Genomic DNA, 22,768 nt, shown 5'->3' on the forward strand with positions numbered 1-22,768 from the left:
TCTCCCTTTCGCTCTCTGACAAAAAAATACAATCTTTTTTTTAAATTTTATTTTTTATTTTCAGCATAACAGTATTCATTATTTTTGCACCACACCCAATGCTCCATGCAATCCGTGCCCTCTATAATACCCACCACCTGGTATCCCGACCTCCAACCCCCCCACCACTTCAAAACCCTCAGATTGTTTTTCAGAGTCCATAGTCTCTCATGGTTCACCTCCCCTTCAAATTTCCCCCAACTCCCTTCTCCTCTCCATCTCCCCATGTCCTCCATGCTAGTAAATACAATCTTTTAAAAAAAATGGCTGGGGGGCGCCTGGGTGGCTCAGTGGGTTAAGCCTCTGCCATCGACTCAGGTTGTGGTCCCGGGATCCTGGGATTGGGTCCTGCATGGGGCTCTCTGCTTGGCGGGGAGCCTGCTTCTTCCTCTCTCTCTTTCAGCCTGCCTCTCTGCCTACTTGTGGTCTCTGTCTGTCAAATAAATAAATAAATAAAATCTTTAAAAAAAAATGGCTGGGATGCATTTACTTTGCTATTGAAGGAATTCAGCCGTACAAATGAGAGCTACAGAAGCAAAATTGCTTCAGTCCGCACAAAGTCTCATTTGCTTTGAGAATGTTTTTGCTTTGCTTATTTGGAAAGGAAGACATCTCTAGGACGTCCAGCTTCCACAACAAAGCAGAGATTGGTGAATTCTCATCATTTGGGAAGTAGAGCCTCTTTCTGCTGATCTGGCTGTCTGCAGATCTCCCAGGTGTAAAAAGAGGTGAAAAAAGGTAATCAGATATATAGGTAGATCAGCTGTGATCCCCAGAGGCTTTAAAGATTGGGGGAACGAAAACCGTTCAGGGATAAAACCGGCCTTCGTGTGTCTCTGATTTCAATGATTTATAAAAAAATTTTCTATTAAGTGTGAATAAATCCCTGAATTCTGCTGTACCGGGTCCTCAGAGCTCCAAATGCCTGATATAGGAACAGCTGTAGTGTGAATTAGTTGGACTAAGCTCTTGGGCTGCTTCCAACTTCGCTATTGCTCATGCCCCACAGGTCAAGGAAAGAAGTGATGTAATGCACTTAGCTGTGCCACTTTAATTACAATGCAATGGAGAGGGGGAGGGGTTATAGGCGGTGACAAGTTTAGCGCATGACTTGCCCTAGGGATGCAGGAAACAAAAACACGGCCAACGATTGGCTGCGTCCACTTCCGACCGGGTATCTAGCTCCTAGTCTGGAACCTTGAAACACTAATTTCCTGGGAAGAGGGGTGGCGCTAGCCTACAGACCGTCAACCATAAACACGCAGCGCGCGCACACTCACACACATACACACACCCCCGCGGAGGCTGGCAGCGTCCTCCTTGCTGAAATGGGCGTGGGGCCGAGCGCTTGGCCCACGGGCCCCAGAAGGTTGCCCCAAAGCCGGCCGCAGAGTCTAGGCTCGGCGCTCGGGACCCGCGGAGGCCCCGCGTCCGCGGAAACTGGTGTCACCCGGGCCGGGTCCCAGTGAGCCGCGCTCGCGTCATTCATTCGCCGCGTCCGGAGCGTCCTTCCAGCGGCGAGCTGGGCTTCGCTGCGTGTGCCCGTGGCCTCGACGCGGAGTGTTAGCGCGCGGTGACCTGGACTGCGCGGAGCGGCCAGAGACGGAGGCGGCCCGGAGCTCGGCTCGGTGCTCCGAGAGCAGCCGCGGCGCAGCCCAGCTCGGCCCTCGCCGCGGGGCCGTGTGCGCTTCTGTCGCCCGCAGCCCTGCCCGCCGCGGGCCCGGATCCCGGGACTGAGCGCCGCCACTTCCTCCTCCTCCTCCCGCTCCCCTTCCTCCTCCTCCCGCTCCTCGCGCCGCCGCAGGCGGGAGTCGGGCTGCGGGGCGGCGGGCCTGGGCGTCTGCGGCCCCGGGCTCGCGGGGGGCGGCGCCGCCGCGGGGAGGATGCTGCTCGCCGCGCCCGCGTCCTGCCCGTCCTCCCCGGCCTCCCGCGGGGGCTTTGTTGTGGCCCGGGCGCCGCGGGCGGCCGGCTGGTGAAGTCGCTCTCCGCCGCCGCACCTAGCGGGCGAGAGGGCGCGCGTGTGCCCGGGAGTGCGCGCCTGTGCGCGCCGGTGTGTGCAGGACCCGACCCGCGGCCCCATTGTGTGTCCGCCCGCGGCGCCCGGGAACATGTGGGTGAACCCCGAAGAGGTGCTGCTGGCTAACGCGCTGTGGATCACCGAGAGGGCCAACCCCTACTTCATCCTGCAGCGGAGGAAGGGGCACGCGGGCGACGGAGGCGGCGGCGGCGGACTCGCGGGTAAGGACCCGCGGCCAGTCGGTGCGGGAGGGGGGCCCGAGCGCTGCGGCGCCGCCCGCGGCCCTGGGCTGCGGGCACCCGGGACGCCGCCCGGTCCCCTGGGGCTGGGCGGCCCACCCCACTTGGGTGCGTGGAAGGCATCAGGAGTCGTGATTTTTCAGTCTGTGAGAGTGATTCTTCTCTTACCTTGTCAGGCTACGGGGCCCTTCGAGTACCGCGCGCCCCTAAGTGGGTGATGTTGATGAGAATGGAGATGGGGGGGGGGGGAGCAGCCCTTATGCATTGAATGCAGTACTCCTCCCTACCCGCCCCCCACCCCTGCCTATACCCCCTTAAAAATACCGCTTTGTATATGGGCAAGAGGGGTAGAGGACGATTAATTTTTCCTGCCTCCTTTTTGCTGATCATGGCAGGATCACGTATAAAATGCTCTTTTGTTTCCAGGGAAGCAATCAGTAAGAGGCTGGTGTGGTCATTTCGCGTATTAGTTATGACCGAAGAGAATGAAAAAGGATTTTTGTGTTTGTTGTTGTTGTACCTAATTCGACATTATAAAGCAAGTTATCTGGTTGTAAAAAGAATTACCGGTGTGTCTGCATTTTAACTATTTTAACTCAATCACTGAACCCCCTCACAAGTTATTATTAACAACGTAACTCCTACTAAAACCCCCTGCCTAATAGTTTCGGGATTGTAAAGTCAGACCCATATCCCAGGTAGTGCCGTATTAAAAAGCCTTCGTTATTAACTAACTAGTTTGCTTGTTTCGGAGGTTACAAATAATCTTGAACTCATACCGTATTGGAGAAATTGGACCTTCCCTCTCTCCATGGTGGTTAGCAAAAAGAGAACTGGGATACTTTTCACCATGAAGTTAGCAGAAGAAATAGGAGAGGTTTAACTAGGAAAGAGACTGCAGAAAAGAGATGAACTTTGACCTCTTAGGAGTCCAAAATGTATCACCCTCTGGGAGCTTGCCTGCTAGCTAAATTTTTGTTTTCAAAGCGTTGTGCTATGAACTAAAAATTTTTGATATGGTTTGTATTTAGTTACGATTATAGTTCACAGACTAGTTTCCTCAAGATTAAAATTCAAGTGATATATTTTATGGCATATGTGGGTTTAAAGGATTTTGCTAGTATATCATATTGCCTATACCTAATGATTTTTCTACATTTTTTTCTGCCATAAAAGAGAAGGCAGTATGCTGAACTCCAGACTCTATTCTGGAAATTCTGATTAGTGGGGTAGATTCAGAATTTTCCAGTTCATTTTGTAGAAGTTGTCTAACTATATACACTAGTATGTAGCTTGCATATCTCATACTGGGATCAGCCCAGATTGTCCTTTGAGCCTAAAACAACAACGTAAAGTAGGTAGTTTATTGTATTAACAAAGAACATTTCCTGCCTGGAGTTAACCATCCTACACTGTATAACTACTAAGTAGTATTTCTTTTCTAGAGTCATATGCCGTAGGTTATGAGAAATTCAGAAATGCAGAGCCTTCTTTTCCTAGTTAATATTTTTATTATGTTCTTCCTGACTCAGAACTGTACCTAACCACAGTCCACCTGGAATCTCATTATTGATAACTTACTTCAGAAAGATAAAGTTACATCTTTTTACAGCTATTGCAGTCATTGCTAGAATGATTGAAATTATTATAACGAGTAAAAATATTCCTGCCAACCAAGGCTTTTTTCCAACTACAGGAGGAAAAATGTCTGCTCAGATAGATTGGTGCCTTAAATGTAGCAGGAACATTTTAGAAATCCTTGAACGATGTATAGCATATTTCGATCCTAACGTGAGCTTCTTCATGCGTTCATCAACTTACTAAATCATTTAACAAATATTTATTGGCAGTGTCTGAAGCGCCAGTGTCGTGAAGCTCACAGCCTTGTGGAGAGGACAAGTGTTGATAAAATAATCACATAAATTAATATAAATTAATATATATCTGCTACTCACAGGGTCCCAGCAGAAAATAGAACCAAACCTAGTCCAAATGAAGAGAATAGGTGAAAAGACAACTTAGAAAGATGGAGGCAGGGTTACCAGAATCAGAGAAAGGCCCAGTGGGGGGGGGGGCACTGTTACCCACTCCCAAGCCCCCAACCCCACCCTACCCCCACCCAGCCCAGGTGGCAGGAATGATGTTACTGGAAGCCTTGTGTGTTGAACCCAGGCAGGAGGTTTTGGGGCTTCCTAAGAAGCAGACTGTGCTAGAAAGAAACACAGAGCACAGCAAAAAGGAAGTGGAGAGGACATGCCTGACTTCTCTTCTCATACGGTGTTAGCTTCTGCCACTGTCTTTGATCTGTGGCATCCAAGAAAGCCAGCTATACAGGATGTTCTGGTGATCTAGTCCTTAAGGATCAGCCTCTGAGGGATGGATCTGGGAGGTGGGAACAAACTGAGAATGGCTGGTCCTGATCAAAAAAGAGAGGAACATATGTTGGTTACCCTACTTGGAGAAAGGGGGTAGGCATGGGAGCAAGGAACATTTCCCTGAAGAAGTGACACCTGAGCTGAGAACTGAAGGAAGTTTTTTTGTTAACAGTTTGCTACTTTTCTATATCGTTTTTTGTTTTTGACGACGTATCTCTAAACACATGTTTTGGTTTTGCCTGTTTTTTGAATGAGGAATGAATGTAATCAGAGTATGCATTCATGTGTTTGGATTCTTTGCTCAGCATTGCAGTTGTGCTATTTATGAATGTTGTTGCTTATGGCTCTAGTTTATTTTTCTGTGCTGTATGGAATACTGTTACATGAGTATACCACAGTCATTTGTTCATATTTATCCATTGTATTATTGGTGGATCTTTGAATGATTTGTTTGGGGGCATTAAAGGCAAGGTAGCTATGATCTTTCTTGTGTGTGTTTCTGGTGCCTGTGGGCATACAATTCTATTTGGTCTGTACCCAGAAGAGGAATTACTAGCTCATAGGTTATGTGTATCATCAACTTCAGCAGATAATACCAAACTGTTTTCCAGAGTGGTTGTACCAGTATACTCCCAACAGCAGGGAGTATTTGGGAATTTCCCTTGCTCCATATACTTAACAATATTCTTAACAATATCATCAGTCTTTGTAATTTTTACCATTCGCATGGTTTTATAGAAATATCACATTGTGGAGTTCATTTGCTTTTTCCTAACTAATGAGATTGAGCACCTTTTCATGTTAATTGGTCATCTGAAATATTCTGACATGATTGAGTCTTTTGCCCACTTTTCAGTTGGATCGTTTGTCTTTTTCTTACTGATTATCAGTATTTTTTAAAATATATTCTGGGGAGGAGTTCATAGTTGGTTCTACGAATGGTAAAATCGTCATTCTATTGCTTGCCTGCCTATTCACTCTCTTAAGGAGAGAGTGATTTCTTGCTTAATTTTAATGTCCAAATTCTTTAAAGGTTCCATTTTCTTTTTTTTTTTTTAAGATTATTTATTTATTTATTTGATAGACAGAGATCACAAGTAGGCAGAGAGAGAGGAAGCTCTCTGCTCCCCGCTGAGCAGAGAGCCCGATGCGTGGCTCTATCCTAGGACTCTGGGATCATGATCTGAGCCGAAGGCAGAGGCTTTAACCCACTGAGCCACCCAGGCGCCCCTAAAGGTTCCATTTTCTTTTCTTTTCTTTTTTTTTTTTTTTTTAAGATTTTATTTATTATTTATTTGACAGAGAGAGATCACAAGTAGTAGACGGAGAGGCAGGCAGAGAGAGAGAGAGGGAAGCAGGCTCCCTGCTGAGCAGAGAGCCTGATGCGGGCCTCGATCCCAGGACCCTGAGATCATGACCTGAGCCGAAGGCAGCGGCTTAACCCACTGAGCCACCCAGGCGCCCCAAGGTTCCATTTTCTTTATGGTTGGTGTTTTATTATGTCCTGTTCAAGAAGTCTTTTTCTAGATTGAGGTAAATGTTATCTTCTGGGAACTTTTCAGTTTTAACATCTAAATTTATATTTACATTTAACTGGGAATTAATTTTTGCATATTGTGTGAGATAGGGGTCAAGTTTTATTTTTTAAAAATTTGTGTGGACATCCAGTTGTCCCAGCATGAATATTGGTAAATCTGTTGTTACTGTTCTGTAGGGCTACCTTGCTCATAAGTCAAGTGACCAGATATATGACAATTGGTTTGTTTGAGGACTCTAGACTCTTTTTTTTATTTATTAAAATATTCTTGCTCCAGGACCACACTGTAGTTTTATAGTAAGAGTTTACATTCATTTAATCAAACACTTATTTTTTTAAAAAAGATTGTATTTATTTATTTGACAGACAGAGATCACAGGTAGGCAGAGAGGCAGGCAGGGAGAGAGGAGGAAGCAGGCTCCCTGCTGAGCAGAGAGCCTGATGTGGAACTCGATCCCAGGACCCTGAGACCATGACCTGAGCCAAAGGCAGAGGCTTTAACCTACTGAGCCACCCAGGTGCCCCAATTTGATCAAGTATTCTTATCTTGTTTTTTTTTTGTTGTTGTTAAGAGTTTCTCAGCTATCTTTGTCTTTTACATTTACACAGCATTTTAGAATCAAAGTATTAAAATTCCACTGAAACAAAACAAAACCAAACCACAGCAGCAATAAAAACTTAAACTGTTGGGATTTTGATTGCAATTGCATTGAGTCTATAAATAAATTTGGAGAAAACTGATATCTTTATAGTATCAAAAGTCTTCTGGTCCATGAACATGGTATGTTCCTTTGTGTAGATCTGTTAAAATTTCTCCTAATGATGTTTCATAGTTCTCTGTGAGAGGGTTTACACATATTTTATTAGATTTATTCCTAGATATTTTGTACTTTTTCATTCTACTGTATATTTTATCTTTTTAAAATTTCGTTTTCTAGGGTGTCTGGGGGTGTCTGGGTAGCTCAGTTGGTTGAGCATTAACTCTTAGTTTCAGCTCAGGTCATGATTTCATTGTCATGGGATCCAGCCCTGAGTTAGGCTCTGTGCTCAGTGCCCAGTCTGCTTATCCCTCTCCCTCTGTTCCTTACCCCACTCTCTTTCAAATAAATAAATAAAATCCTTCAAAAAAGGAAACAAGTTTCTAGGATTCCTGGGCAGCTAAGTTGGTTGGGTTTCTGATTCTTGATCTTAGCTCAGGTCTTGATCTCAGGGGTGTGAGTTCAGGCTCCATGTTGGGCTCCATGGTGTCTGTGGAGCTTACTTAAAAAAAAAATTCTCTCTAAAATTTTATTTTCTAATCATTTCTTTGTTGACCTCTAGACATTGTTGTTATTTTTTATATTGACCTTATATTCAGGCTCCCCCACTTGGCTAATCTCTTATTTAAGAAATTTGCGTCCTTATAAATTAGTAGGATTGGATTGTACTTTTTCTTTTTCATAACATTGTTCTGAAATGTGGTATCAAGATTATACTGGCCTTAAAAATTAAGTTGGAGAGGGGCACCTAGGTGGCACAGTTGGTTAAGCATCTATCTGACTCTTGGTTTCAGTTCAGGTCGTGACCCCTAATAGTGAGATCCAGCCCTTCCTGGGGCTTCACACTTAACAGAGTCAGCTTGAGACTCTCTCTGTCTCCCTCTGCCCTTCCCCTGTGCTCTTCTCTCTCTCAATTAAATAAATAAATCTTTAAAAAAAAAAGTAATTTGGAGAGAGCTCACTATGTTTAATTTTCTAGAAGAGTTTATGTGATAGCAATATTATTTCATCTTAACTTGTTTGGCAAAATTCACTGGTGAAGAAGTCTAGCCTTGAACTTTTATTCGTGGGTTTGTTGAATGGTATGACAACTATTCAAATAATTTAAAATTTTCTTTTATTGTCAGTTTTATAAGCTGTTTCTTAGATTTATCTTTTTCATCTAGATTTTCAAATATTTTGGCATAAATTTGTTAATAATCTCATTTTTATAATATTCTCATTTTTGATATCTGTAGGATGTACAGTGATATTTTAGGTGTCTTTTATAAATAACAGAGTTTTTTTTCCCCCTAATCCAGCTTAAATTTTTGTCTCCTAATTTGATTATTTAGTCAGTGTACATATGACTTTGGTTTAACTGTACTATCTTATTAAGTGCTTTCTCTGCTCTATTTTTAATTTTTCTTAACTTTTGGTAGGCTATGGGATTTTTTTTAGTGATTACATTTTCAAGCCTTTTATTAGCTAGAAATTTTAGTTTCATTTCACTATTCTTTTAGTGGTTACTCTGGAGATTATAATGCATTCCCTAATTTACAAAGTATATTGTTCATTGGTACTTTCATTTTATTTAATTTTTTAAAACTGGTACTTTTAATTTTTTCTCAGATAACAAAAGGATGTTGGAATACTTTAACTCCATTTACCAGCCCCCCACTCCCAACTTGTATACCATTGTTTTAGTGTATTTTAATTCTTACATATTTTAATATGAAAACATATAATTACTACTATTTTTAAGTCGGTATTCAGTTACATTTCCATATATGTTTATAGTTTTTGTTATACTTTCTTCCATTTCTGTGCTTTTTTTGGGAATCATTTTTCTATTGCCTGGAAAAAAAAAAAACAAAAACCTTTTCTGTTTCCCGTAGTGAGAGCCTATTGCTGAAGAATTTTGTTTTTATGTTTGAAAATGTATTCATTCTCCTTTCATTCTTGAAGGATATTGTTGTTTTGAATGATTGGCAGTTAATTTTTTTGTAAGTATGGTTAAGATATTGTTCTATTGTCTAATGATTTTCTTTCTTTCTTTCTTTTTTTTTTTTTGAGGAGTAAATTGTCACTCTGAATTAATATTCCTTTGTAGATAACATGCCTTTTTCTCTAGCTGCCTTTAAGTTTTTCTCTTTGATTTTGGCTTTCTGCAGTTTTTAAAAAATTTATTTTACTTAAACTCAATTAATCAACATCTAGTGTATTATTAGTTTCAGAGGTAGAGTTTAGTGATTCATTAGTTGCATATAACATCCAGTGCTTATTACATCACCTGCCTTCCTTAATGTCCATCACCTATGTACCCTGTTCTCCACCCTCCCCCTACCTCCTGCCACCCTCTGGGTTTCTGCAGTTTTATTATGACCCAGCTGTTTGTGGATTTTTAAAAGTCCTGCTTCATGTAGTAGCACTTATTTCATTAGTTTTGTAGACTTCTCATCCACTGTCTCTTTAAATCATTCTTATCATCTTTATGGCATACCCATTATGTGTATATTAGATCTTTTCATTGTATCTTTTATGTCTGTTACTTTCTGATTTTTACTTGCTTCATCTTGGTTACTTTCTTTTGGTATATGTTTTAATTTACCATCTCTTTTTAACTGTATATAGTCTGTTAAGCCTACCTGTTCTGAATTACTTTTTAAATTTGAAAATTCCCATTTGGCTCATTTTTATAAATTCCAGTTATCTATCAAAACTCTTTATATTAAAAAAAATCTATCTTGGGGGCACCTGGGTGGCTCAGTTAGTTGAGTGTCTGACTTGGTTTTGGCTCAGGTCATGATCTTAGGGTTGTGAAATCAAGCCCTTCATCGAGCTCTGCGCTCAGCGGGGATTCTGCTTGAGAGTCTCTCCCTCTCCTCCTGCTCCTTTCCCTGCTTTCTCTCTCTCTCTCTCTAAAACAAATAAATCTTAAAAAAAAAAAAAATCTGTCTTGAGCATGGCTAGCATAGTTATTTTACAGTCTCTGTTCTCTCCCATATCCCAAGGTCCACGTGGGTTTGTTGTGTTGTCTCTTGTTCCTCCAGTTTTCATTCATGCTGTTATGTTTTCCTGTGTGCCTGGCTACTTTTGATTATGTGCTGGACATTGTACTTCTGCTTTGTAGAAGTAATCTGAAGTAACAGATGATTGATATGAGAGAATTTTTTTCTTGCAGTTGCAAACCTAAATCACGTTAGTTTTAGGTATTGATGTATTTCAAAACTGAGCTCTAACCACGGTGATTTTTGCCTCCTTAAGACTCACACTTGTGATTAGGTTGTAGGTTTTGCAGATCCCAAAGCAAAGAGAGGGAAGCATCATTGGTTTCTCTACCTCTTTGGTGGCACTGATTCCTATCCTTGTCTTCCCAATCACTGATTCTATTAATCTGTTAATCTGTTAAAAGCACATCCAGACTTTCAGCCACTCAGCAGTGCCTTCTAGAAGAGTCAGAGGCTTCCCAAAATAATAGCTATCCCATATGTAAGGCTCTTCTCTTTGAGCTGTTCTCTTTCCTAAGTGAAGTAATTTCTCTTTTTTAAAATTTTTTGATATTTTAAGGTATATTTTATTTCTTTTGTATAGTTGTCCTTAGTAGCAAATTACCTTGTGTGCCATTATAAGGTGGCTGCTATTATTATTTCCATTTTCTACAAAAAGAAAATAAGGTGTCAGAAAGATGGTATGACTTGCCGTGGTCATGGCTAGTAAGTTAAAGGCCTATTAGATTTTGTATTTATTTATTTTTCTTTACAAAACTAATTATAATGGTGTGGACTAATCTTACTTTCTTTATTAGTCTCCTTGAGAATCAAATATTAAACTATTGATGCTATCTCTGGAAAAATGAAAACACCCCCGAAAATTTACATGCAATTTCAGGAGTTCTGTGAATCCCAAGTGAATTAGTACATAAATGCTTCAAGTTAGAGGATGTCACCAAAAGATCAAGACAATTTCTCATTACGGAAATCAAAAATGTAATCCGCTCTAGGCAGTTCTGTCAGAAATGTGTTTAAGTACCAGCTATTATGGGTGCTGAACTTGATAAAGGTATACAAGGAAGGCAAAGGCAAGATTCTCTTGCTGAGCCCTTCATTGATAACCTAGTGATCACACCTGTATCAATAAATTTGGGAAAAGTAAGAACATGTGCATGGAGATAATGATACTAGTGAAGACTAAGGTTCTCAGATTGTTTCCTTTGGAGATTCAGCGCTGGACTGCCCAGGAATTGGATTTTTTAATCACAGGGAGACCTTTGCAACTAGAGAAATACCCCATTTGCTTACTGATGAAGAAAACCAGGCTATCCCCTAAAAACATGTCTCTTTGACACAAATTATTTCGAGCTGAAAGCAATTAAGAAACAATAAACACGGAAAAAGCTCTCACTTTCACTTTAAGACAGGAAATAAATTCCCCTTTTTCTGGAGACAGACTCCTATTAGCCCAGAGAAGCACCAGAGGAATTTGTAAATAAACCATGTTAAAATAACCCTGATCTTCCTAGTTAAGGAAGATGAGGACTGTCTAGCTCTAGTTGGATTACTCCTAGCCCAAACCCTCATGTTCTGTCAGTCTTTCACAAAGTATAGTTTCTTTGACTAAAAGCTATAAAAGCTTCCTGCTCTGGCCGCTTCTTTCTTTCTTTAATCTCCTGTGAAGGCTTCCATGTACATGCACAAATTCAGTAAAATTCGTATTTTTTTCCCTGTTACCTTTGTCAGTTTAATTTTCAGACCCAGCCAGGGATCCTAAGAGAGTCAAGGAAAGTTTTTCCTTCCCTGCATGAAGAACTCCCAGTGGTGAGAGAAATAATAAAACAATGCTCTTAATGCCCTCACTGGTTAACAGGTACCTGCTTTTAGGGTAAATGCTTTCATGTTGCTAATTCATAAGTACTGTTATCAGCAAAGTTGGCTCTAGTTGCATTTAGCAATAAAAGTTTTTCTTTGTAGATTAACTTATATATAAAAGCATTTGTATTTATATGTTAGTTCCTAATGAAGTCTAATGTTACAACTGGTGGTTCTGCATTGGGATGGACCGTCTAATACAGCTGTATATGGAGTTGGCTCATAATACAAATAAACAAGCATTACTATCAAGGAGCTTGATTAGGTAAAAGCAGGTGTTGCTTGCTTGTTCCATGAATTTCTCCCCCCTCTGCTTGTTAGGATGAACTTTAAAAGAATTTTGTCTGCAGAATGCTTTAATCACCCATTCCAATTTGTCTTGAGACTTTACCTTATTCTACAAAGAAGCTGAAAGGTGAATGCATATAATTTGTGTAGGATTTGAGATGGCTTTTGACATCTTCGGGTTTTTGTAAACTGGTCTCAAAAAGTAGCGGGTGGCGGGGGCGCCTGGCTGGCTTGGTCAGAGGAGTGTTTGACTCTTGATCATGGGGTGTGAGTTCGAGTCCCACACTGGGGGCAGAGATCACGTAAATAAAAAAATAAAAAAATAAATAATAAATTCTTTAAAAAGGAGGGAGGAGAATATTTACTCCAGGGTTTCCTGCATAAATTTGAGGGTTGGTACTGACCTCTTCTAGGGACACTGTGTATACATTCTGCTTTGCATGGGGATCCCACCTTAGGAAGCGATCAGGTTCTCCATTGTGGGGTGGTTCCTACACCTGTGCAAAAGCCTACACAAAGCCTGTTTTGTAGTTGTGTACAAATCAGGACTTTGTCATTCGGAACTGGGTAGCTTATGCCAGTAGCTCTGGTAGGTACCACCTTGAGTTCTGGGTGTCAGAGGCCAAAGCCTATGTGTGCTCCAGGGCACAGCAGAGTGTAGAGAATGCCACAGGAAAATTGGAAAACCACCAGGATTGCTCTTTGCACAACTTCATGGTCACTACCTGCGTCACAGGGCTCTGGTCTTTTCCAGTCCATCCCTTGGTAAGCAGACCTTGAGGTTCACATCCCAGCCCCATCTTTGACCAAGAGATAGCATTTAGGAAGTTTCCCTTCCTTTCTGAGCTTGATTTCTTGATGTAAAATGGCTGAATAATCCTTAGGTGCCTGTTGTGAAGATTCTATTTAAGCTAAGATATATAAAGTACAGGAAGCATAAAGAGCCATTCACAGATGATGGCCCATCCTTGTTCTACCCTTGCGGAGGATCTAGGGGAGGTGTGAGGAAGCAGCTGACCCCTAACTAATTCACACCAGTGTGTGAGCCCTGGGAAAAGTCCGCAGTTTACAGAGACATTGCCTTTTTCAAAGGGCGCTGTCAAAGCAAATGGATGACTGATATTTAGGCAGCTTAAAAAAGCAAAGTCATATTCAGGCTTTTGGAAGATGGACATTTTTTTTTTTAAAAGATTTATTTATTTATTTGACAGAGAGAGATCACAAGTAGGCAGAGAGGCAGGCAGAGAGAGAGAGGAGGAAGCAGGCTCCCTGCTGAGCAGAGAGCCCGATGCGGGACTCGATCCCAGGACCCTGAGATCATGACCTGAGCCGAAGGCAGCGGCTTAACCCACTGAGCCACCCAGGCGCCCCGGAAATTTTTTTTTTTAAATGTGATTTTTGATCAACAACTTTAAGTTCTTTCTGTATACCTCCCTTTTCCCTCTTCCCTTCCAGGCCAGGCACTTTTTGAAAACTGTCAGGAAACCTAGTACTCCTCCCACTGTCCTGCCTCTTTCCTCCGTCCCTCTTTCCTCTCCTCTCTCTGTGCGCAAATGATTCTGACTTCGGCAAGTGGGACTTCTAAGGAGAAGTCTGGGATAGGAGGCAGAGAGGGGCTACCTTTTCTCTCTATATGGATAAGTGGTTAATTAGTCAGTCAGAAGTTTGTAATTTAGAAACATGGATTCTAATAGTTAAACTGGAGAATGACGAAGAAGTCCTTCACCCACTTTCCCCATTTTTTTGTTTTCCTTTCTTGTCAGATGTATGTTCTAGACAGCTCAGAGAGGATAGACGACTCATTTTTTTTTTTTTTTTAGATTTTATTTATTTATTTAACAGAGAGAGAGGGATCACAAGTAGGCAGAGCAGCAGGCAGAGATAGAGGGAGAAGCAGGCTCCCTGCTGAGCAATGAGCCAGATGCGGGACTCGATCCCAGGACCCTGAGATCATGACCTGAGCCGAAGGCAGTGGCTTAACCCACTGAGCCACCCAGGCGCCCCAAGACCACTCATTTTTAAAAGTGTTCTAAAGTTGCCACCAGCATCTAACTTTCTTCAATCTTCCTTCACACTTTTGCTCTTAGGTTATTCACGTGTCCTTTCAAGAGAGCTGGGATCCATTCTAGAGTTCCATTTAGGTTCTTTCTAACTCCTCTGGAGATCTGGACTAGGAACTGGTATTTAGATGAATCAACTCTTAACTTTCCGTGTGGGTCCTAGGAGCACAAAGCTGGACAGGTAACTGTCTAGTCCAAGAGGTGAGGTCTGTGAAACACCCCCTCTCACCCGCCTCATTCTAAGAGTTACAGACTCATCTCTGTTTACACTCTGAACAACAGAAAGTGAACAATTATTATTTTTTTTTTTTAAGATTTTATTTATTTATTTGACAGACAGAGATCACAAGTAGACAGAGAGGCAGGCACAGAGAGAGGAGGAAGCAGGCTCCCTGCCGAGCAGAGAGCCCGATGCGGGGCTCAATCCCAGGACACTGGGATCATGACCCGAGCCGAAGGCAGAGGCTTTAACCCACCGAGCCACCCAGGCGCCCCGAAAGTGAACAATTATTGATCACATTTAGTTTTTTCCTAAATTACCTGCGTGTAATATTTCTTAATAAGGAAAACTATTTCCATTTCAGTAGTACCAATTAGTCTTTTTAATCTCTGTTAACTGAGGAACCAAGGTAGTCCTTAATGAAATTGAGCAAGACTTAACAGACCTGTATTTGGACTTTTTTCATTAAAGCATAAAAAGAAGAAATCATTGATTCATTTACCATCTCTCACCCCACTGGCATTTTATAACATTTATGTATCTATTGCTATAGTAAATAATAGAAAATACAGTGTTTTTAAAAACATCTTTGAATAAAATTTCATATATATGGTTAAAAGCTAAATTTCAAAGCATTGCTATTATGGCCATATTTTTTTCTGTATTAACATATAATGTATTATTTGTTTCAGGGGTACAGGTCTCTGATTCATCAGTCTTACATAGGTCACAGCACTTACCATAGCACATACCCTCCCCAATGCCACCCCATCCCTCCCACCCCCCTCCATTCCACAAACCCTCAGTTTCTTTCCTGAGATTAAGAGTCTCTTATGGTTTGACTCCTTCTCTGGTTTCATCTTATTTCATTTTTCCCTCCCTCCCTCTATGATCTTCTGTCTTGTTTCTGAAATTCCTCATATCAGTGAGATCATATAATTGTCTTTCTCTGATTGACTTATTTTGCTTAGCATAATACCCTCTTGTTCTTTCCATGTCTTGCAAATGGCAAGATTTTGGGGTTTTGATGGATGCATAATCCGTTGTATATATGTATACCACATCTTTGTCTGTTCATCACTTGATGGACATCTAGACTCTTCCTATAGTTTAGCTATTGTAGACATTCCTGCTATAAACATTGCTGTGCAGGTGGCCCTTCGGATCACTACATTTGTATCTTTGGGGTAAATACCTAGTAGTGCGATTGCTGGGTCATAGGGTAGCTCTATTTTCAACTTTTTGAGGAACCTCCATACAGTTTTCCAGAGTGGCTGCACCAGCCTGCATTCCCACCAAAAGTGTAGGAGGATTCTTCTTTCTCAGCATCCTTGCCAACACCTGTCATTTTCTGACGTGTTAATTTTAGCCATTCTGACTGGTGTGAGGTGGTATCTCACTGTGTTTTGATTTGTACTTACTTCCCTGATGCTGAGTGATATTGAGCACTCTTTCATGTGTCTATTGGCCATTTGGATGTCTTCTTTGCATAAATGCCTGTTCATGTCTTCTGCCCATTTCTTGATTGGATGTTTATTCTTTGGGTGTTGACTTTGATAAATTCCTTATAAATTTTGTATATTAGCCCTTTATCTGATGTCATTTACAAATATCTTCTCCCATTCTGTCGGTTGTCTTTTGGTTTTGTTGACTGTTTGCTTTGCTGTGCAGAAGCTTTTTATCTTATTGAAGTCCCAATAGTGCATTTTGGCCTTTGTTTCTCTTGCCCTTGGAGAAGTGTCTAGTAAGAAGTTGGTACAGCTAAGGTCACAGAGGTTGCTGCTTGTATTCTCTAGGATTTTGATGGACTCCTGTCTCAAATTGAGGTCTTTTCTCCATTTTGAGTCTATATTTGTGTATGGTTTAAGGAAATGGTCTAGTTTCATTCTTCTGCATGTGGCTATCCAGTTTTCCCATTTGTTCAAGAGACTGTCTTTTTTCCACTGGACATTCTTTCCTGCTTTGGTCTCTATGGTCAACTCTAGTTGACCGTAGAGTTGAGGGTCTATTTCTGGGCTCTCTATTCTGTTGCATTGATCTATGTGTCTGTTTTTGTGCCTGTACCTACTGTCTTGATGATTACAGCTCTGTAATAGAGCTTGATGTCCAAAATTGGGATACCACCAGCTTTGGTTTTCTTTTTCAGTATTCTTCTGGCTATTCAGGGTCTTTTCTGGTTCCATACAAATTTTAGGATTATTTGTTCCATTTATTGGAAAAAAGTTGATAGTATTTTGATAGGGGTTGCATTAAATGTGTAGATTACTCTAGGAGCATGCAATAGACATTTTCACAATATTTATTCTACTAAGCCATGAGCATGGAACTTTTTTCCATTTCTTTGTGTCGTCCTCAATTTCTTTCGTGAGTACTCTGTAGTTTTCTGTGTATAGATTCTTTGTCTCTTTGGTTAGGTTTATTCCTAGGTATCTCATGGTTTTGGATACAACTGTAAATGGGATCGACTCCTTAATTTCTCTTTCTTTTGTCGTGTTGTTGGTGTAAAGAAATGAAACTGATTTCTGTGCATTGATTTTATATCCTGACACTTCACTGATTTCCTATACAAGTTCGAGCAGTTTTGGAGTGGATTCTTTTTTTTTTTTTTTTTAAGATTTTATTTATTTATTTGACAGAGAGAGATCACAAGTAGGCAGAGAGGCAGGCAGAGAGAGAGAGAGAGGAGGAAGCAGGCTCCCTGCTGAGCAGAGAGCCCGATATGGGACTCGATCTCAGGATCCTGAGATCATGACCTGAGCCGAAGGCAGCGGCTTAACCCACTGAGCCACCCAGGCGCCCTGGAGTGGATTCTTAAAAGAATCATATCATCTGCGAAGAATGAGAGTTTGACTTCTTCTTTGCTGATCTGGATACCTTTAATTTCTTTTTGTTGTCTGATTGTTGAGGCTAGGACTTCTAGTATTACTTTGAATAGCAGTGGTGATAGTTGACATCCCTGCCCTGACATCTCTCCTAAGATCCCTGATCTTAGGAGAAATGCTCTGAGTTTTTTGGTCATATTTTTAAATTAGCACTTGATTATGTATTTTTTAAATTAATTTTACAAATATCATAAAGTATAAAGGCAGAGGAGCTAACATTTGCTGAAATCCTTCTGTGGTTCAGGCATTCTGCTTAGAACTCATCGTATGTCACAAATTTGGTTTTCAGAACAACCCTGTAGGTTAGATGTTCCTTCTATTATAGATGAAGAAACCGAATGCTTTAAGAAGTAAGATCCTTGGGCGCCTGGGTGGCTCAGTGGGTTAAAGCCTCTGCCTTCAGCTCAGGTCATGATCCCAGGGTCCTGGGATCAAGCCCCGAATCTGGCTCTCTGCTCGGCAGGGAGCCTGCTTCCTCCTCTCTCTGCCTGCCTTTCTGCCTACTTGTGATGTCTCTCTGTCAAATAAAGAAATAAAAAATCTTAAAAAAAAAAAAAAAAAGAAGTAAGATCCTTGAGGAGATCTTGCTACTAACAGCTTGGATTTGTACTTGAGTTTGATTGAATTTGGAAAGGGAGAAGGAAGATTAAAAGGGAGAGAGGAGGAAGCACTTGGAAAGCAAAAGGAAGCTGGAGCAAAGTGAGCCCCAGTCTTAGAAATGCAGGCTTGAGTGTGGAAATGAAGGGAGCAGGAGGAGCAAGGCTGCCCCTTTTCCTGGGCTGTGATGTCACTGACTAGCGGCTGTCATGGGTGACACTTTACATGACTCCTGTACACCAGGGTGGAAATCCAAACACCATCTCTCGATTTTCCTAAAAGGGTTTCCAAACTTTTCCCATTTCCAGTTTTCTAGCAAGCTGTCTTTGGGACCACAGTATGGAGCCATTCCAGTTAAGAAGCATTGACACTCTGGGTGAAGGACAGACAAGGGCAAGCCCTGTTTGTATGAATATTCCACAAAGAAAATCAGTATCCATGCATATCACGAGTAAGATCAATCTCAAAGAATGTGTGGCCGCCAAGGAGGTAAAATGTAAACTTGACATACAGTCTTGATTTTTGAGTAATATAATTTATGTCAAATGTCATGAAGATTTTCTCTACTTAGTATCTGCTTTTCTCTGTGGGTATAAAAATATTGAGTTTTCAGTAGGATCATACTTCTCAGACATTTTTTCCTTTTAGAAATACTTAAGCTGGTGGGGATTTGAGGAAGTCCTCGAATGGCCTGAAATCGTACATAAGACTTACGGAATTCATTAAGAGTGTGTATTTTTCTAGAGCAGAGGCTCTGCCACTTCATTAGCTGCTTAAAGTGGATTGTGAATCAAGTAAAGGAAGAGCTCATACCCTATAGTCTTACCTTTCTCAGTGCTGAATTTCCCACCAACGCAGTTGTCAGAAATTTATTGCTGTTGCTTTTACCAGGATTACTATGCATTGTAAGAAATCGTATCCATTTTTAGGTAATTCTGTGGCTGTATATTGTTTAAACAATGGTAATACATCAGTGTCCTTGAATACAGTGATAAAAATGCTCTTGCTTCTTTTTCTCTTATCTTGATCCCCAGATGTGGGACTGTTCAACTACAATTCTCAGTTTGTTATGGTGGGGAGGATCCTGGGGGTGGCGGGTGTGTGTGTGTGTGTGTGTGTGTATGTGTGTAGGGGGAGAGTGTGTGTGTGTGTGTGTGTGTGTGTGTAGGGGGAGAGGGAAGGACCCAGGGAGGGAGGGAGCTGGCTTTTCCCTTCCTTCTAGATGCCCTTTGCAGGAAGCCTTCCCTGGGATGCTCTGTAATGTAGAGCTCACAGCTTTTAATAGGTAACTCCCCTGTTTCTCCCTTATCATTTCTCCTCCTCTGTGGTCAAGGGCAGAGAGGAATGGAGTCTAAATACAGAACAGTGAGTCGACATTTCCCTTTGCCCCCTTCAGGTCTGCTATCAGACCAGTTTGTGCAGTTCTAAGCAGATGGCCTGGCTAATCATTACAGAGCCTGCCCCCCCCCCCCCCACCTCGCTTAACTGCCAGAAGCTAATCTCAGAATCGAAGAACTGCGAACTCCTCTTTCTTCCTGTTCTCTGTGTTTCAGCTGGGTCACCTCTTGTCTCTCAGTCCTGGCCTGAGGTTACCGCCCCAGTGTAACCTGGGATCTTGAGGACGGGGTGCCATCTGCTCTGTGACTTGAACCATTTGTCTGTTCTTGTCTGTGTATCTGAGAGCCCACTATCCCCCTCTTCCTTGCACTCTCCCCGGGGAGAGCCAGTATCCCCCTCTTCTGACAACCCCATCTTCATGACAGATTCCATAAAGGCCTCATGTCATTTTGTTTTTGAAAAGATTCATAAACGTATGGGCTGTTCTGTTTTGGGGTCCTGCTAATTTTGTCCTTATGATGCCAACTTCAGGGATGTGTTTGACCACACAAACACCCTAGGACCTTTTCACAACTTAAATAACTTCACTTGTACCCTGGGTAGAGAAATATCTAGAATGTGTTTTGATCTTTCTCCCCTTCCTTAGTGCCAATAGAACCTTTGGGCTGCAGAGGACAGCTCCTTGCTTTTTTGCCTTTTGTGGACATTTCAGTTTGTTACTGGGACTGTATACAGTTGGATGTCACAGCTATACTAAACTTTAGCATGTGTGCTTTTAAAAGCCTCTTGCAAGTTTCTATTTCTCTTCTGCTTCTAACCCACATTTTAAGATTTTTTTTATTGACACAGAGAGAGAGAGAACACAAGCAGGGGGTGTGGGAGAGGAAGAATAACGGACATTTTTAAAGTTTAGAAGAGCACACAGATTTTTAACGTCCTTAGCTCAGCACTTTCTTTCCCTTATTCATATTTACCAGCTTGAACATTGTCTTAAAGGATCCCTAATGCTTAAACAGAGGGAGCGAGAGTATTTTCAAAAAGATTTTTTAGTCATTGGCCTAGTCATCTCTGAAAGGGCCTTGGAGATGCTCTTCAAATAGAATGTAAATGTCACAGAGAATATTTGTTGCTGTTTGAGATTGTTTGTGGCAGAGAGAGTTTGATAAGAAATTATGTATTTGTCTTTCATTGTAAATTATACTCATAGTAAGAGAGCTTGAACATTCTTGGTGGTTGCTGTCCTCAAGGGATTTCTAGAATGGAAGGAGACCCAGCCATGCTAGCTCTTTTTTTTTTTTTTTTTTAAGTTTACATTTTTAATTTTTTAAAGATTTTATTTATTTGGCAGACAAAGATCACAAGTAGGCAGAGAGGCAGGCAGAGAGAGAGGGGAGGAAGGAGGCTCCCCACTGAGCAGAGAGCCTGATGCAGGGCTCTATCCCAGGACCCTGGGATCATGACCTGAGCTGAAAGCTGAGGCTTTAACCCACTGAGCCACCCAGGCACCCCCATGCTAGCTCTTAAATGTGTGACCATGACTCTTAACTTCCTTGGGACTATTTTCCTTCTGAAAAGAAGAGTGGTTCCCCCCAGCCACCTGACATCTTCATTGTAAGGATCTAATGAGCTACTGAAAGTGCTTGGGAAGCTGAAAGCATCTGTCAGGTTTCATATGGGGTCCAGATTTTATATTTCCAAAGAATCCTCCATCCCCTCTGCCAAATCAGCAATAGCTGCAGTGACAGTATCCTGAACCCACTGGGCAGCCCTCACCTTGGTGACAGCAAGCACCAAGTGGAAATAGTGCATACACAAGACAGACTTGCCCGCAGGAGCAGACAGAAGTTCCTTAGAAAGAAGGAAAGAAAGGAAGGGGAGGAAAGAAGAGAAGAAAAAGGAAAAGAAAAGAAAAATGTTTGGTTTCAGTAAACTGTCTGGAGTGACCAGTTGTCAGGTCCTGTATTTTTTAAATCTAAGTGAAACTGACGGACTATTCCTTATTTCTTCGGGAGTAGATCACGCATGATTTTTACGTCCCACACAGTCAGACAGTTCCATGTACCTGGTTAGGATTTCATTCTGGGACAGTCAAAGCAGGAAATGGGGAGGGAGCCTGCCTCCCTGTTCTTGGGCAGCCCTTTATCCAGCTTCCCAAGCTCTCAGCAACAATCGGGAAGAAATGAGTGTAAACACACACACTAAGAATTTCGTGTTGTGTAGTTTTAAGTTGTTGGGTTCTTTGCTGAAATTTAACAGGGAAAATGAAGCTTCAGGCATTAAGAAGGACTTACAGTCCCTCCCTCCCCCAAGCCCCTGAAGGATCTAGGAAACAACTCTCAGAAAGAGAAATTTCGGGGCTCCTGGGTGGCTCAGTGGGTTAAAACCTCTGCCTTTGGTTCAGGTCATGATTTCAGGGTCCTGGGATTGAGCCCCACATCCTGCTCTCTGCTCAGCAGGGGGCCTGTTTCCCCCCGCTCTCTCTGCCTGCCTCTCTGCCTACTTGTGATCTCAGTCTGTGAAATAAATAAATAAATAAAATATTTTTTAAAAAAAAAAAGGAAAGAAATTTCTCTGGGAAGACTGTTTCTTATTTTCCCCAGGGCAAGTCTGATCTTGACACCAGCTAAATAAAGGAGGGATTAGTAACTGGATGTTTAATAACTCCTGGCATTTTAAACTCAAATAATGATTTTTGAAGGGGACTGAGGAAGGAGGGAGTGGAGGGAAGAGGGATATTGTCTATAGAGGAAAGGTCAGTTTTTTAAAATGTTCAACACTTAAGAATATTCTTTATTGCACAAAGAAATATCTTTTCCCAAATATTTTGAAACATACAGGCCTCTTGGGCTGTTTTTGTTTTTTCTCTTTCTTTGTTTTTCTAGCTTTAATAGAGATATCGTTTATGGTTGTAGAGATACATTTCATTACTATGAACAATAACCATAGTTTTTTTGAGTGCGAGGTGCTAAGTGGAAGCTGGTCTTCATCTCGGCGTCAGGAAGACAATCAGGAGTGATGGGACCAGGGCAGAGTGGTGAACCCACGCCTTATGGAGCCGGCTAGTCTCAGGCTGTTACTTACACTGGCATTGTACAGTTTCACTATGATGCCCATTATGACAGTTTACAAATAGATGCTGTTGCTCGGAATGTATCAGTAGGAATGTTCATTCCCTGCTATTTATTCAACAGTTTTGAAATTAGGCCCAAAGGGTTACTGATTCTAATAATCACACTTTCCATAGAAAACCTGGTCTCCTGATAACACTGAAGGAATTCTGGAGCTCAGAGGAGTGTTACATCCTGTGGTATAAACAGCTCTGGAAAGACTTGAGTTCGGTATTGAAACCGGTTTTAGCTGGTGGCGGTGTGGCTGAAGCAAGCTGACCAAGATCAGATTTTATTTCAGTTAATGAAATAAACACTTAATGAGATGAGATGGGAACTGAGCAATGGTTTGTTTGAGAGCTTGGATGAAGAAACAATGAGAGTGTCCTAATTGGGAAAGGTGTTCTGATTTCCCAAAGGTCTTTATGTATTTGAGACATCTTACAGGAATATCTCCCTATTAG

At 41.8% G+C, this 22,768-nt stretch overlaps 1 protein-coding gene across 1 annotated transcript in view; it reads left to right on the top strand.

Moving 5' to 3' along the window:
- The first annotated feature begins 1,206 nt into the window (after positions 1-1,206).
- The window catches only part of TBC1D9 (TBC1 domain family member 9), a 120,747-nt gene continuing 99,185 nt past the window's right edge, over positions 1,207-22,768 (top strand). Inside the window, exon 1 of the mRNA XM_082728468.1 lies at positions 1,207-2,277. Coding sequence (XP_082584594.1) covers positions 2,148-2,277 — 130 coding nt within the window. The 5' untranslated portion in view covers positions 1,207-2,147. The remainder of the gene's footprint in view (positions 2,278-22,768) is intronic.

The sequence above is a fragment of the Mustela nivalis genome (assembly GCF_964662115.1).
Source record: "Mustela nivalis genome assembly, chromosome: 4".
NCBI classification, from domain to species: Eukaryota; Metazoa; Chordata; class Mammalia; order Carnivora; family Mustelidae; genus Mustela; species Mustela nivalis.